The 17964-nt window shown below is 36.8% G+C and overlaps 1 protein-coding gene across 1 annotated transcript; it reads right to left on the reverse strand.

The window, feature by feature from the left end:
- Nucleotides 1–6780: 6780 nt before the first annotated feature.
- Nucleotides 6781–10306, reverse strand: LOC149818581 (cyclin-D2-1-like). The gene is made up of 4 exons (XM_089986251.1): nucleotides 10067–10306; nucleotides 9903–9989; nucleotides 7152–7250; nucleotides 6781–7071 (listed from the first exon to the last, which is right to left on the reverse strand). Exons 1-4 carry the CDS (start codon nucleotides 10304–10306, stop codon nucleotides 6781–6783), a joined length of 717 nt encoding a protein of 238 aa, XP_089842377.1.
- Between the last annotated feature and the right edge of the window lie 7658 nt (nucleotides 10307–17964).

Genomic DNA, 17964 nt, shown 5'->3' on the forward strand with positions numbered 1-17964 from the left:
TTTGGAAAACGGAAGGGAACTGATGCTTTCAAATGCCATCCCATTTATCTCCTGGGATTTGTAATATCTGGGCTCCCAAACAGTAGCAGGTGTTGTGGATTCTTCTAATACCTTCCCACATCCTCCAACTATGAGCTCCCAAACAAAGTCTTATAGGATCATATTTTCAAGGTAGCAAAACCTAAGGCTAATCTTGATTCTCCTTAAGCATAATGCCAAATCTAATCTGGGGCAGGCGTATAAGCTCACTGAACTAATTATTGCTCAAACAAGTGAAAATTGGTTCTATGATTATATGAAACCTTAGTATGTATTAAGATTTTGTTTGGGAACAGCCACTCCGGTGGAATTTATGCATTTGAAAAACTGGGAGCTACTTATTCCTGGTTTTGGCAGCTACCACCTCTAAAGCTCTGTTTGGAAACTGGCAGTTGGGATGCGAGTTTATGCATTTGGCAGATACATAATCAACCTACCTTGGTAATGGATGTTTGTAAACTGGTTGCCAAGATGGGAGTTTATGCATTTAGGAGAGGAAGTGAGACTGTCTCCCTTTTATAATCGCAGTAAAGAGTGGATTTGGTAGCTAGAAAATCTAGGATTTGGCAGCTACCACGTTTCCAAATGCATAAACTCTCTCAGACTGCAATCTTCCAAAGAGAGCCTAAGAGATAGTAGTTACCAAATCCACTTTTGAACACAAAATAGAAAAGGGAAACAGTCCCACTTCCTTTTCCACTTCTAAAACCTGCCTTCTCGACGTCATTGTCTAAAACAACCACCACCATAGTAGTTTGGTAAGATTTAAACCCAAACCCTCAATTCTCATCCCAGCTACCACTTACCAAACAGAGTATAGCATACAGAGGAAATTGGTAAACACGTGAGAGTTCAAACTTCTCTTTCAATAATGATAAAAAAGCATGATCTGTTACCCTAATATCTATTGAGTTGGATTGGGATGCACAGTTTTTTGCCCATGTCAATCCCTCATATTTTAAGTGTGGTCACTTTATGAGGCAGGCAGCTGTGCCATAATTCTTTCCAAATGATGCAAATACAATTTTCAATCACCTACTTTAGCCTTAGCATGAAGATGACAAGATTGTCACTTTTCTCTAACATGCAATCCAAGTGTTGCCTACTTAGCAAATTATGCAGAAAGCAATGATTGTTGACACTAAACTGCTGGCCCATGGAAAAGAAGGAATGGTTAAACTGGTTCTCATGAAACTGTAAGTTGGTGGTTATTGGCAATGTTGTTTTCCCTTTTATTTTCTGGGACAGATCTTGAGGTTGCTTTTACACCCACTTTGTGAGAAACAAAGGTTTTACTTATGGTCCGGCAATAACATTACTTTGAAATTTTCCCATTATTTATGTTAGTAAAAATGTTCAAAATGCACCTAAACTGTGGGTCATAATCAAAAGCTCCGGTAGGGTTTTGGTATTGTTAAATAAGCACCTAAACTTTTTATGGTCAATTAAAAAACCCGTGGTTGGTTTGTGTCAATGTTGCCACTAAATGTATACTGAAATTACCAAAAATTAGGTGTTCCTTTTATTATTGCCAAAACTTTAAGGCAATCCCTTTATCCTATCAACTCAACTTGAGTTAATGATTACCTAAGTTACATTGATGGAAATCTTTTTTTGAATAACAGAGCATAAATTTGAATGTGTGTATATCATTATCAAAAACTTAGGTGTGTTTTTCGAAAATTTATCTTTATGTTAATAATATAAAATGATTAAGCCCAAAGGCAACAATGATGCAATTTGAGATTCAAACAAAGGATTGTTGACATAATAATACATTCTCTTTTTGGTAATCAAGCTGAGATTTGGCCACATCGTTTGGAGGGGACCATGTCTCGCCTTTTGGCCTTTCTTTTCAAATATATAGCGAGATAAAATATTTTGTTGGAAGCTTCTCACTGTTGTAAAAAAAAGTAAGGCATTAGCTGACAATCAACCTCATGAATCATCCACCACCAAGTATCTTGATTTTCTTGTGAAAGAAGAAAAAAGAAATAACCACCCAGTGTCTTAATAGGACCCACATGCCAAAACTTTCATGGCTTAGCCATAGGACGTAATATCCCACATTCAAACACAATTGTTAACGGTAGTGCATATGTGTAGCCCAAAAAAAGAAAAATGAGTTTAAGTTTTAGACTTTTTGTTGTTATTGTGTTAATATGGTACTTTACTGGACCTATATATATATATATATATATATAGAGAGAGAGAGAGAGAGAGAGAGAGAGAGAGATGCGCAATCAATAAGAGAGAAACCTCGAGTGCAATGCTGCTGAGCGTCCACGAAAAACATATTGTTTCAGCATGAAATCGAAGAAAAAAAAAAACTTTACAGCTCTCGACCGGTGCTAAAGGTCCCAGCGGAAAAAGGGACCTTTAGCGGCGGTCAAAAACCGCTAAAAACTCTACAACATATAAAAAGCGTGTTTTATCATTTTTTCAGTGTCTTTTGCGCCTGTGATGGCTGCGCACCTACGGCTATCACTATATATATATGAGTTAATATTGGCAACTAATGTAAAGAACTAATTATTAGAAATCACTCTTTTCTTCAAAAAATATCTAATTTTTTGTATATCAAATGTTAGGGATGTGATCTACATGGTTTATTTAGTAGGAAACTTGTTTTGAATCATGTGATTATGGCAAGTAATTCAGTTTTTAAAGGTGTCAAAAAATCAACGGCCCACAATATTTTAAAATCTAATAACTCAAAATATCACATTTTTACATCAGAACAGAAAGGCTTGATCCTTAGCAAACAAACGATGCTGAACACATCTATGTAATTGGATTGGGTCGATACAACTTGCACCTATGATTTCTTAGTTCCGTACCTTCATTAGTAGCTATTATTTACCTTATATTATATATATAGAGAGAGAGATATAGATATATATATTTTGTCCAAACTCTTTTTTTTCAGATGACCCTCTAAATATGATCTAATGTTTGATTTACCAGAAACCCCTTGGATCATGTTTTATTGACATTTAGATTTTTCAAGGGTTAAAAAATCAGTGGTGTATAATGCACCAAATTTTCAATCCTCAAAAAACATTATTTTTACATCAAAAGTATGACAAGACCACGCTAACACATCCATGATATCAACTTTGGGCAAAATGATCTACCCCTATGAGTTTTAACTAGGAGGTTTAGAACTCACGAATGTTGCCAATATTTTCTATGTATATATTGTTTCAGCTTCTAAATGTCCAAAAAAAACACAGCTGCATGTGTAAATGCCTACTTAGTTCCATACCTATCGGGTTTCTGAGGTTTTTTCTTCTGTTTTTCTAACATCAGACTGTACTGATGTGTTCTACATGTTTGATTTTATAGGAATGAAATCTTGGATCATCCGATCCCTGACACGTGGTATGTTCTTATAAAGTTTGAAAATCGATGGTTTACCATTTTCATAAATATTCAAGCTAAAAATTTTACTTATATATATATATATATATATATATATATATATATATATATATATATATATATATATATATATATATATATATATATATACTTGCATAATCTTAAACAGGTGTAAGCCTCATGGTTGTTCTTGGGTAAGATTTGCAAAAATGAGATGTCTACATCTAAAGAGCCATTAAAAGGTGCCATCACCCACCGACATGCACTTGCTTTTAAAGAACCAGGGGATAAAAAAAGGATTTCAACAACTAAGTGTTAATTTTGGAAAACCAGTTACTACTGCATACAACAATGAGACCATAATCTCAAGCTGTTCTGCTTCTTGTTGGCTTCAATGTCTGTCATGTCAAGTCTGCCTAACATCCAATATCCTAGATTTTTTGTCTATTGTTATTTCTTTTTCATTTGTTCTTATCCCCTACACGTGTGCCTCATCATCATCCATGCAAGAGATGTATGGTGTAGATTTGTAGGTCCCTAGTGATGATTTCATGGATCAAGAATGTAGATGCGTCATATTTCTCTTTGGACTATAATTCATAAAGAAATGTAGAAAAAAAATAGTTCATTTTAATGAAAACAAGTTCCCATATTAAATGTTGAATTTCTAGCTACCCCCAACATGTTTCCTTATAATGAGGTGGCTGGCAGTAGAGGGGAACCGATCTTTGAGGAATGGGAGGAACTTAGTTAACACTTGCATCAAAGGAAACGACGAGTTAGATAAAGTTTTAAATTTGTCTTCACATGAATAAAGATAATAGGTACACAGTCCCCACAGAACATTGCTTTGCTTTGAGAGACTGAGGAAATAATACTAAAAACAGGAAAGCCAAACTGGTGATGTTTACAGAAAATGACACCTCGCAGCTGCTTTTTGACATAAAAATGCTTTTAGGAGAATAAAAATAGAGCTTAATGTTTTTTTTATGGGGATGCCCATGCAGATGAGGTTAGATCATTCATTATGAATTTGATGTTAGACTCAGTCAGCAGAGAGAGAGAGAGAGAGAGATTTGTCTATTGCAATTATCTATCTTACGATACGAATTTGATGCTCTCTCTCTCTCTCTCAATTTTTATATATGTGCCTGTTTGGAAAGCTCAAAGTCATGAATTTGGACACCCGAGATTGTATCCTTGCAATAGGAAAGTTACCTCTAAAAAATCAATTAGTTTTAACAATGAAAAATAAAATGTGCTTTCAATGATGCTAAAAGTAGGATGCTTCATTGCAGTTAGTCTTGGTGCTATAACTCTAAGTAGAATCACCAAAGAAAAAAAAATGAGAATTGTAAACAATAGCCTTCTGGTTATTTTTCTTTTCTTTTTTCTTTGCTTTTAAGGTGCTATCATTACTTAATTGTTTCACTGCTGTCTGCAATGTATACTTTCTATTGAAAATCCAGTCTAATCTAAAGGATGGTCTGGTGCACCTTTGATGTGTGTTGTAATAGTGAAAGAGACAACCTTTTTGGTTGTAGTGTCATCGCATTTACATTTTTGTCTAGATCATCCGACCTTGTTTAGAAGAAAAAGTTAGATTTTTTCTTTTCTTTATTCTTTTACAGTAAAATAAACCTTACAAAAACAAAAATTAACTCAATAAATCAAGTTTGGCGTATGAAAACTAAAGCACTAACTAAAATAATTTTTTTTTAATATTCACAAAAATCTCATTATTTTATTTCTTTAAAGGATCTCTCTCTCTATATATATATATATATATAAATATAAATATGTATATATATGAGAAAACAAAATGGATTCACCTATCACTGTAGATCCCCCCTAAGAGGGTAAAGCCCCAATGATTCCACTAATAGAAGCATGATTAACTTCCCTTACAGATTGGTCACTATGAAACTTTGCGAGAATAGCCAATCTAACCTTTTTGAAAGCAAAGAAAAGATATTGTCACCCATGATCATCATTGACATCATCATTCAGGGTATCATAAGAAAACAATATAACTCATTAATTGATATTATGACAAAAAAACGAAATTGCATTAAAATGAATAAAAAATCAATCACACTCTTCACTCTTCAATCAGCAAACAGCCATAATGCATTGATGGTAGGTGAGTGGGGGAGGCTGTCTGCCCATCATGACTCAATAAACCAAGCTTTCCCAACCAAACCCTTCTCCCTTCTGTCTTTGCAACTCCAACATGGGGGACCCCATCTTTCCCTTTCTTCCTCAGACAATTTAATGCCACCCTTGAATTCATCAACCCTCGCTGCCCCAATTCAACCCCTTAAGATGAAAACATATAAATAATAAAAATCCAAGCCCAAAGGAACCAACCCGCTATAAATAAACAAGGGGGAAAAAACACCCGGAAGGATATCAGTAACTAGACATTCCTTTTTATCAAACCTCAGAACCCTACAAAAAAATACTTAGGGTTCTGCACCACTCAACATCTACACTGTCATCCCATCTTTACTTTCATTTTTTTTTTTGTTTTTTGCCTTCTTACTACCAACATCACTTATCTTTTGCTCTTTACTTCAATCTTCTCCGTTTGTTGGATGAAGTATGAGAAGGTGAAGAAGAAACTGCAGAGGATCCTTCGTTACGCTCCAGCACTGTAACAGGACTGTGAGGAACTGTTACCCTGAGTTTTGGTGGGGTTATGGATGCTTTTCTGAGGTCATCTTCAGCCAGATTGTGCTGTATCAATCGACAGCAATCGCTTATACTTTCCTGTAGCAATGATGGTGCAACAATTTTATCTCTGTTAGCGCAGTTCTTTAGTTCTCTTGTTTTCTTTATTTTGGAAAATGGGTTGGATTGGTGCAATTCTTTTTTTCCTTTCCTTAGCCCCCCATAACAATAACACCATACAAGAATGGTACTTTACAACTTGTAGCCTTACCCTGTCCATCCCGGTGTACCAAGCTGCAGCACTTCCATGATCAACCTTAGCAAGATCTGGGATATCGTCGGCTGAACAAAGTACGGCGGCGGCGGCAATCGACGATGGCAGGAAATCCGCAAAATCAATGACTTTATGACAACACAATAATTAAGATCAGCAGAATTGATTGAGTGCATTAATAAGAAGGATTCAGTGATCAAATAACCAAGATGATTTTCTTATAAACCTAGTGCCTGTGGTTAAATATATAATTAATTTCCAGGGCTAAAGACTTAATGAAAGACAATCACTTGAATTAAAAAAAACAACCAACCATATGTAATGTATTCTTCCACTGGGTAAGATGGTTGGTTGTGCCTTGTTGGTACTATTTTCTTGGCCTCAAACAGAGGTTACAAACACTTTCTTTTTCATGGGGCCAAAGGATGATTATCCTGGTACGGAACACAAATAAAAGAATTCACAAAGACACAAGTACCAGATGTTATGCGAGAACTACCTCGAATTGTATCAAGAATTAGCTTGTTCGCTCGAGATACAAGGAATCTGGTGAACAACCGGCTCGGATCGATCTTGCGAGCAAACGAGTCGATGAAAGTGAAGGGCGTCACGGAGCGCAGTTTCCAGTTCAGTTTAGTCAGGATCATGAGCTCCATTCTGCAAATGGTGCGGGGTTCAAAGATGAATCTTGCATGCCCAACCTGTAAGAAACGGGAGGATTGAAGAGTGATTCAAAGAACACTGAAGCAAAAGGGATTCAGTAAAATTGTGCGGGAATTACCTGTAAGTCTATTAGAGAAGGGACTACTGTTTCCTCCATTTTAGCAGCCAATGACAAGCAAGCTACTGATAACAGTTGAATTGGCCACCCATTTGCTTGCTGAAAAACAAAAGCAGTAAATTTGCATGGTAAAAAAGCAAGACAAGAAGATCATCACACAAAGAATAGTAATATCCACTTAAGCCAAACTGAGCCAAGTGTTGCACATCCTAGAAAAATGATTCAAATCCCAACTTTGCCAATTGGAAAAGAAAAAAAAAGCCTTTCTTAACCACGGATCTTAGATTCACAGCAAAGAAACTTTTCTCCATTTTTTTTAAGAGGTAAAAGGTAAAGATTCCATCCAGGGGCTTTTAGGTTTAAAACTTTAACTCCCACACTCAAAAAGTTGAAAAAGAAGGGCTATACAGCCCAGGGGCCTAGGAGTGCTCAATCAATGCCAAAAACAGATCATGAATGGTGGGTCCAACCAACCATTTCATCTAGTAGGCTACTGCCCACTAAACCATAACAATAAACTAATCAAGAAGAATGCGCCAATCGGGCACCATGTGTTGGTTTTAAAAATGCAAGAATAATCAGACATAATACCGTCCTGATTTAACCAAAATGGCTAGCTTACCTAAAATATAAGCGAACAGCAACACAAACCAACAAAAATGACAGTACTTCTACATAAAGCAAGCATGAAAAATGGAGATGACATTTAAGAATTACCAAAACTGCAGAAAGATACTTTTTTTAACATTGAAGAGAAACAAGATAAAGCAAAACAAATGACCATCACATATACCAAGACTGAAGATACCCATCTGTACTGCATGAATGCAAATGCTTATTTATTTTATTGCACTCATGCAGAAAGCAAAAACTACAGGAAACCACATTTCCTTTTTATATCTGTCACTGTTTTTCCACTATTTAACAAGAGCACCACCCATCACCAAATACGGTTTTATGACCAAGAAGGCCATAGTTTTCTTGTCACCATCCAAGACTCCTCAAAAGGCAACCTTCCATCCAAAAGAGGAACCCAAACGTGGTAGATCTCCACGTTGCAGAAAATGCAGCATTAGACAAAGGAGTCACAAAAAAAGTCTAGAGAGAGAAAAAGTCAACCTAATCAACAGCGCATGGTTGGCTTTGCAGACGTGCGGCAGAATTGCAGAGAATGCACAAACCCCCATTCATCTCTTTAACACATTTTTTTATGGAGAGTTACGCATATACCCTTAATCACTTTCAGTAAGTACAGAGAGATAAACCTTTCCAGGACGTGACAATCTGAAATAACTAAAAACTGTTCACAGACAAAGATAACCCAACTGTTGCAACGTTCAGCCTAATGTAATGAGTAGGGAATAATTCGGACTCGGATTAGGACACGAGTCATTTCAACTCAAACATTTCCTTGGTTGCATACCCATCAAAAAAGTAGACTCGACCGAGTCTCTTATGCTCCGAGTCCTTCACAGTTTCAACACCAACCCTGATGCCGAAAAAAATTCAATCCAAGACTTTTTGCCAAACAAGTTGGAAGGAAAACACACAAATTTTCCCACGCAGCCTAACGAGTCAGGAAAAACTCCGACTCGGATTAGGACACGAGACATTCCAACTCAAACATTTCCTTGGTTGCATACCCATCAATAAAGAAAATTCGGCCGAGTCTCTTATGCTCCGAGTCCACAGTTTCAACGCCAACCGACTCCCGAAAAAATTCGATCCAACTCTTTTTACCAAACAAGTTGGAAGGAAAAAACACAAAAAATTTCCCACATGTGGTCCAGATATCCCCAATTATTTCTCACAATGACGACCAAGTCTTTCATCTTTTTTTACTAAATACAGCATTACAACTTACGTATTCATTTACAATCGTTCATTCTAGGGACATTACCGTCATCTTCGAGATTAAAAAACCCTCGAAGTGTGAAATCCGTTCACCATATTTGGATTATGGAAAATACTCTCCGGTATTGGCATTTTCATCAAACCAGAAGGATAAAGTGGTTATTATAAAAATAACAATTTTCTTCTCTCTGCAAAATTCTGAAAGAAAATTCCTAAACAATTGTGGTAAGCAGTAAGCAGGTGCTGGCGCACGAACATAGAAACTAAAAGTGGAAATAGTCACGATTTTAAAAGCAAAATATAATGTTCTTAAAAGAGACCTTTTAAAACGGCGACGATATTTTCCGTTACCCAAAACGATAGGAAAGATTGGCCGATTTTTTTGGTTTACAATCGCCGATTAGGAATCTCTTTGAGATTAATAACGACGACAGAAAACTGGAAAGTAGTAACATTGACGACGATTTTAACATAGATTCGGCACCAACGATTAAAAACGGACAAAAAGAAACAGAGTACGGTGCCCCATTTTTTGACACACTCGCCGAAGACTACGATCCAAGACCGAAGGGAAAAGAATGACCATTTTTTTCTAATCAAATCGCCCAATGAAATACCAACAACAACGATCACGACTAAAATTTTTAAAAAATGAAGAGAAATGAGAAAAAGCCGATCTTTTCAATTAATTACAGATCGTCAATTGCAAAAACCGACGATGAAAACAGTAAAATAACGAAGGAAAAAGGAGAGCGAGACGACTTTTTTCTATTAATCGCCAACTACGGGAAAATATACACTAAAAAAAGGAAGAAGATGAAGAAGATAGTTGAGAAGCCGATTTTTTTACGTTAATCGCCGATTCGAGATCAGAGAGCGAGCGACCGAGATGATTACCGGCAAGCAGTGAACGGACAAGAAGCGGTTCATGTAGTTAACGGCCAGATGCACCGTTAGCGGCCTGAAACCGTAGTACGAGCGAACCTGCAATACACAGGATTCCGGTCACCTAACGCCGGACGGAAACAAACGGAGGGAGGAGAAGCGGTTATCGTTTTTACCTCGAGGATCCAATCGACGGCCTCCCGCCGGGCGGAGACGTCAAGCGGGCGGCTCCTCAGGCTCGCCGGAAAACCGATCTCCGGCAAGAACTCGCCCTCGAATCCGAGAAACACGGCGATCGATTCGTCCTCGTCGTCATCTCCGGCAGCCAGAAAATCGGCCTCCGGAGGGAGGAAGGCGCATTCGTCCGAGTCGACGAAGCTCGCATCCTCTCTGCACAAGAGATTCTGGAGAGACATGGCTCCGAGACTATCCTATCACCTCCACCTCTCCTCATGCTCTTCGGTTTTCCGGCGAGCCCAGCACCGCCATGCCGACCGGAAAATCAGTTATCCAGCGATTTATACGTCGTTGGCGGAATGGTTTGGCCTGAAACAATCGGATCTCTTTTTCCGGTCGCCGGGAAATAGGCGTCTCGTCGTCGTTATCACAGCCGGCAAAGCCAGTCTGATACTACACTCCTACACTCCCTAGTCCCTACCCTTCTTATGTTGGTATGGCTGCCTTAAAATAACCCAAATACCCCTGACTGTTTGCAAAATAGCCAAAACGTAGAGGCTAAAATAACAAAATTGCCTTCAACTCTCATCATATGACTGCATTATCCTTTTTGCATTTCTTGGTGAAATACTTATGTTGTAATTGGTAGAGTTAATTAGAGTGGCAAATTCAGATTTTTACCTTTAATTTTGAGTTTAATCAAATAATAATAATTGGCATAAACACATGGTAATGGCTCCATTGATCACAAGTGATCGAGATGCAAAAGTTTGGGGAGTTTTAAGGTTTATCTCATGATAGTGACATGGAATTTAAGTTTGATGATAATAGTATGTTCTATGAACTTGGTTTATAGAATTTTTTGTGTATCCAGAGCGACTATGATAAATGTTCATTGTTAAATTTTTGAAGTTTATAAAATAGTTTGTTGAATATGATCCACTCTATATGCCTTAATTGATTCAGCAATTTTGTCAAAAAAATATAAAAGCAAGAAATTTGATATTTAAGAACCGTAATGACGAGTAAAAACTACATCGACATGATAGAGCTTTGATGGTAATGAGACTGAAATAACTCATGCATTTAATAACAATAATATTGTCAACTTTTTTTCAAGTAGTTATTCAAATATAAGAGCTTTTGTTTCAATATTTATTAATTCTAAAAGTACTTATAGGCCACTAGTTGTCGTACAACTGAGATCATTTGAGGGTTTATTATGTCATGTATATTTTAATTACCTCAAATTACTAGTGTACGGATTTCAAAAAGAATGGTTTGTAATCAATTTTTTTTCAAAAGTCACTAACCACTGATTCAGATGTATCTTGAACTTACTGCATAAGTTGAGACGATCTCTCACTTCAATCTTCAAAAACTGCGAGCGACTGAAGACTAATGAGACACCTTATTCTCAAAAAATATTTATATGTCACTAAAGGCTTATGTACTGTTCCTAATTGGTAACTATACCAAAATGGTGTTCAATATCTTTTTGGGCATGTCTATGTCACATAAATCACAAGAATGATGTGCTACATATTTGATAAAAAATGTATCACTATTTTGGTAACTATTTGTGATCAAAGTTATCGCAACATCAACTATAAGATCCAATTATGATATAGATATATTGAGGACACATATTTTATATAATCCAACTCGTCTCCAAAGCAAAGTAGTTGATAGCACCAAATTGCATTTTCTTTGAACTAAGATTTCTCATTCATGAGCATTGATAAGATCATTTCATTTAGTAGTACCAATGGGTGGTATAGCTTTAATGTTAACGTCCATCAATATACGTAATATCTAATTAAAAATTTATGAGCCCAAACTATATTAACTCAATCTAACTATATGTATATATATAAAAGAATGAACTAGAAAAAAAAATGTAATACATGTTAGTGTTTTTTGTCTTACCGTTGGAGAGCAATCAAAACAATGTGCAACTACAAGGACACTAAAGTCATTCATGCAATGACCCTTAACCCTTTCGTTCGAAAAGGGGGCAAACAAATAAAGGACATCATAGTCATTTCATGACACCCTCGGGGCATGGCTTCTAATGAAAGGGGGCATTTCCGTTATTTACTTGCGAATGAGGCCAAATCTTATTTCCCGCTAAATTTGTTGGCTGCCATCGAGATCCTCTCGGACTTCCCGCGGTATAATAATAATAATAAATAAATAAATAAATAATCTCATTTCCCAAAATATCCTTCTCTGGTTCTTCTTTTTCGTCAACTCTCGAGTCAAACCCCAAGACCGTCGATGCACAGTACGATGCCTGGATTGCCTCATACCAAAATAACAGAAGTATCCCTAGATATCATTTGATATGTCCAGAAAATAAGAATAAGTTTGTAGGAATAAAACGTAATATTGAGGGTAGATTTATCATTTTGGTGAGGTCTGATTCAAACCGAATCTTAGGGGGCCTATTCTCGTACTTTGACTCGGAAAGATTCTGGGGACCTGCCCTTGAAGGACACGCGGCGAGATCTTAAGGGCTCAGCGAGCCACATATGGCCTCGCCCCTTCTGTGTTTACAGCTGTGTCCAACGAGGGACAATCGTGTCCCTGTTCTCCGGTGCCAATTTTATTTACTGCGAGTCTTCGAGAGGATCCTCACTTGGACCCCGTTGCTGTCGGGGTTGATCCAGACCCGGTATGACTTGGATCCGGCCTATGAAGCCCTTTTCCTACCTACTTCACAAAGATACGATACGGGTACGACTCAACGCGTGACTCACAGCTCGACTAAAGAGTTCAACTTTTGAAAAATAAGAATGGCAAAGCAATTCCTAATTTTTTAAAATTAGGAAAAAAATAGATTTAATGTCTAAAAGTATAATATTTTAAATATCATTAAACATTTTTGAAAGCTAATGTCTAGGGACATGTCAGCGTGTCATAATGTGTTTGACTCGTGTCACTCACGGCACGCACTGAATATGGTACGGCACGGTGGCATAGCTTCTCACAAGTTTTTTTTTCTTTTTGTGTGTGATTTATTAGGGTTAATGCAGCTTATTCAGATTTTTTTTTTTTAATGATGAAAAAGGACTCTTGGGAACTGGGTCACTTAATGGGGCCCCCGCCTCTTTGAGAGGTAAAACTCTACGTTGAGGATACGATCACCCAGCCTTACGTGACCCAACTTTGATAAAGCAAGGGCAGCCCCATGCGCCAGTGGGATTTGATCTCGGGCCTTCCGCTTGACACAGGACCCCGCCCATCAGGTAGGCCTTTTATATATTCATATTATTAGGGTTATTATTGAATCTATCATAGAACAGTGCCAAAATTCAATGTAAACAAACGCTGATCTTAGGTCCCTCTAATATTAAATATCCAAGATTCATATCTCAAATTCTCAATAGAGATTAACGTAGGGGATGCAAATGATTCGGATACACAGCACAGGAGTTGGATCCAAAACAACCAATAATTCCAAAACCTCCATCCTAGATCCGACCCATTTTGCATCCCTAGATTCACTTAATTATCTCTAGCCCGACGACTAAAGATTGTGCACCTCTATTTCTCAGATCTCAAACCCGAGGTTGAAATCAAACTATTCAAACGTACTGTCATTATATGGTTGGTTCGGTTTATGTTATTTTGGATTCAGATTAGGGATCCTTGGTCCTAAGCTCTCAACCAGCTGGTCATATGTGTGCGGGCAAACTTCACATTGAATCATAATCGATCCAATACAAATATTTCTATGGATTCTTAGTTATTATATCTGTTCATTGAATAAGTGAAGGAAAGGGTTCTTACTCACAGACCTTTTTGGTTATGTTTTGTTCTTTGTTGAATCGTCGTGGTTCAATTTTGCCTAAAAAAAAAAAAGTCTCCATCTAATCATGAGCCTGAAATAGATCCAATAATTAGAGTTGAATCCATTTCTTAAGTTTATGTTGTAATATTGGATCCGGCCAAAAAAGTTTGTGAAAAGCATGAATGGGCAGGATTTAATCTGGAATTAGACACAGATCTAACAGGTAAGTTCATCTGAATAGGACTTTATTTTGAGATCTAATCTGAAAATTATATGAATGGACCCAGATTGGAGGTCCACCGAACCTAATCCATTATTTGCACCCTTATTTTCAGCGTGGGGATACGCGGTCAGTGAACGGGGACAGCGAAATTGATGCAGATCCGAATTTGTTATAAGCTTTTCTCACCGGAATCCATGTCCAGCCACGATTTTTTTTTAAAATATTTGGCAATTCCCGATTGGGTCAGATCAAATAATGTCTAACATCCGAACCGAACCGAATCGGTCCTGTTTGCATCACTAAATAAACCAACTTGTACATGTTTAATTCGGTTTTCAGGATCAAGATCTGGCCCATGGTCCAATCAGTCTGGGCATGTCGTTGATATGAGTAGGAGTAGGCCACAGGTCCAGTCAGATCGGTTGGGTGTCTGTAGGTAGGGTCAGATTTCTAACTTGGATCCATATCGGTATCCAGACCTGGATCTGGCCTATATATTGTTTTCCTAGGATCTCAATATGAGTCTAGTTTGGCCCATCTGTGTATGAGGGTAGGATTCAAGATGGGTTAGGCTTGGGCCCAACTAGTGGAGTTGATTAACGGTATTATGTGGGGTGAAGATTCAGGTCATGATTATTTGGATCTGCTGAGTCCCAGCTTAGATCCATTAAGACTTGCCCTACTGCATTAACTGAATGCAGAGGTGGACAGGTCAGTCAACCCTTGAGTTAAGTTTAGTAGGTTAAAGAGTACCACTGGGTCGGACCAACTGATTACTGGCTACCGGGTCAGATGGTCAAAGATTCAGACCCACGTGATCTTTAGTCAGATTTTTGGGTTGCTTGGATAGAACGAACAAAGTAAAACCTTATGAAACGTGCTTTTCCAATTTTACCCTCGAGTCAAACGGAGAATTCAAACGATGAATCTCTCTCTCTTGCTTGACCCAGCCTCTATTCGGGTAAGCCTTAGCTAGGTCAAACTAGACTCAGCCTATTCTGCAAAGGAACCTTACCGTTTTTAATCATAAAATCACGATATTTTTAAAGTATCACATTTTTCTAAAATTTAAAGAGCTTATCGTAATGTTAACATGCTTTTGAATTTTTCTTAGTGTTTTTGTTTGTTTGTTTTTAAAGTTAAATTCACTGAGGCTTACGATGTTTTCATTATGAACAATTTTTCCAATTCATTGCAAAGTTTTTCCTACTCAAGAAAGACAGACATGATTCTCTTTTCGTGAAGGACGGAGAAACCACCATCAGAGTAAAAGACGTAGCCGCGCTGGACTTAATTATGCCTGCCAAACTTATGGTCGCTTCCCCAGAGCAGCCTAAAACCGTAGCACACCCATCGCCCCCAGGGAATCCACCTTGCTTAGGCTTAACGTGCAAGGAGTTGATGCTCATGAGATTTGAACTCAGACCATCTGTTTAGTGATGATCTAGGCCCCATCCCACTATGCCAAACCCCCTCAGGAGAATGACATTGGAAAAATGAACTCTCTCTCTCTCTCTCTCTCTCTCTCTCTCTCTCTCTCTCTCTCTCTCTCTCAAACAAACAAACAAACACTAGATTTCAACCCCAGCTTTAAATTATTAGAGGACCTCAGATCCAAGCCAATCGAGTGAGGCCCTAATAATTTACCTTAACCAAATACTAAATTCTTAAAGAAACCTAGTGTTTGGTTGATGGCAAGGAAAGGACATTCCATGGAATGGAAATCTTACTTTTTTGGGTGACCGAAAATGTGGCTGAGGAAAAGGAAACAATCACCCCCAATAGACTTTAATAAGTTAAGCATTTTACTTGTATTTTCTTTTTTATTTTTTCCTTTCTGGCATACTAATGTGGCATTCAAAGTTTCTTTGCATTTGAAAGAACAATGAAAGCATTTTGGCATGTTAAGGAAATATCAGAAATTGCAAGAAAATGAAAATATTGTTTACTTTAGATAATTGGCTATTTTAGCACGTGATTATCATAAACATTATATAGCTTTTGTAGATTTTTCATGTTTTCATTATTTTTTCTTGAAATTTCAAGTATAAATATATCAAATTTATTGCAATTATTCTCTAAAAAAAATCAATTACATTGATATTTTCTCTTGCCAAGAAAATCATAAGAATAACGTGTGACTATCATACTAGTTGGCACATATATTTCAAGTGTACATATTTGTCCTTTTCTGTATTTTTTTGGGGGTGTCCCTTACCGCAAGGCCTAAACTGTGTTTGTGTGCACGCTTTTATATATATATATATATATATATATATATATATATATATATATATATATATATATATATATATATATATATATATATATATATATATATATATATATATATATATATAAAAGGAAGGAGGACTCTGCTCAACCAAAGGTCTAAAATCTAGAATCAATGATAATTAATGATGTTCCTTCTCTAATTCTCTAATGATTGTGTTTTTTATCGATCTAACTGTATATATATAGGAAAAACAGGGACCATCCAACCAACCAAATGAAGGTCCAAAATTTGCAACCGATTATAATTGATGGCGTTCCTTCTCTAACGATCAAGTTTTTTATCAATTGGACTTTACATATTAGATTTTTATCATTCATAATGAGTGGCATGTTTTAGATTATAAATTTTCAATATTTAGATATTTTTTGAAAGTGCTAAAAATCAACAGCCCACAATACTTTGTATCTAAAAAATTTAATTGCATTATGAGCCATCGATTTTTCACATTTCGAAAAATATGCCTATATGTCCTAAGTTTGTGTAAAGCATATTTCTTACTAAAGAAACTATAAAGAACAAAAGTATATGAGGTCCAATCGATGAGATGCTCAAATTTTGGGCCTTTCTTTGGTTGGACGATCTTCCTTCCACACACACACACCACTACAACAAAGCAGTAGATTAGTGACAACCACATTCCGTCGCTAATCCGTCGCTACACATGTTAGCGACAGATTAGCGACAACGAGGCGACGGTATGTTTACGTCGCGAATATTTCGACGCTAACTGGCGACAGAATTATTCTGTCGCCAGCTAACGAGCGCTATATTCCGTCGCCAATCCGCCGGTACTAAACAGCGACCACGGCTTGGCGACGGATTTACTTCCGTCGCTATGCCGTGGCTAGATTTATATGAATAGCGATGGATGGTTCCGTCGCTAATCTGTCGCAAACACGAAAAAAAAATAAAAAAAATTATTTGAAAATTAAATACCGAGAACTGTACAATTTATATTTTTTGTACAATTTATATTTCCTGTAAATAAAAAACAAACCACACAAAAAAATTCTTATAACAAGAATCTACAACAATTAATCATTCCACCTTAAAATTAACAAGTTTAATTATTTATAATTCAACAATTACAATTAGGAAACATAAAAAAATAGAACTTCTTCAACACAGTTCTCTAATCATCGCCAAGATTTTGTGTGTCTTCTTGTTCATTGTCTTTATCTGTCCCTTCAGCTCCACTACGTTGATTATCGCTAGCAGCCTACACAAGAAAAGAACAGTCAGTATTGATAAACAAAATATAATGAAATAAATTACACACTATATGTGATTCTATCATGTGCTCGCAATAAAAAAACTCTAAATGTGATTCTATCATGCTCATATGTGCTCTAAGGCAGACAAAAAGTTATATATATATATATGTGATTCTATCATGCTCATATGTGTGCTAAGGCAGTCAAAAAATTGAATATGTGATTATAGCATGTTCATATGTGTTCTAAGGCAGCTAGAAAAACACTATATGTGATTCTACCATGCTCAGATGTGCTTTAAGGCAGGCAAAAAACTATATATGTGATTCGATCATGCTCGTATGTGTGCTAAGGCAGTCAAAAAATTG

This window comes from Nuphar pumila, chromosome 13, assembly GCF_984573655.1.
Source record: "Nuphar pumila chromosome 13, dmNupPumi1.hap1.1, whole genome shotgun sequence".
NCBI lineage: Eukaryota > Viridiplantae > Streptophyta > Magnoliopsida > Nymphaeales > Nymphaeaceae > Nuphar > Nuphar pumila.

Bases quoted from the DNA above. Each gene is read 5' to 3' on its own strand.
- LOC149818581 (XM_089986251.1), bottom strand. From the start codon at position 10,306: ATGTCTCTCCAGAATCTCTTGTGCAGAGAGGATGCGAGCTTCGTCGAC. The intron at 9,990-10,066 runs GTAAAAACGATA...TGTGTATTGCAG, and splicing joins CCGTCGATTGGATCCTCGAG to GTTCGCTCGTACTACGGTTT. The intron at 7,072-7,151 runs GTAATTCCCGCA...CGTTTCTTACAG, and splicing joins CTTCTCTAATAGACTTACAG to GTTGGGCATGCAAGATTCAT.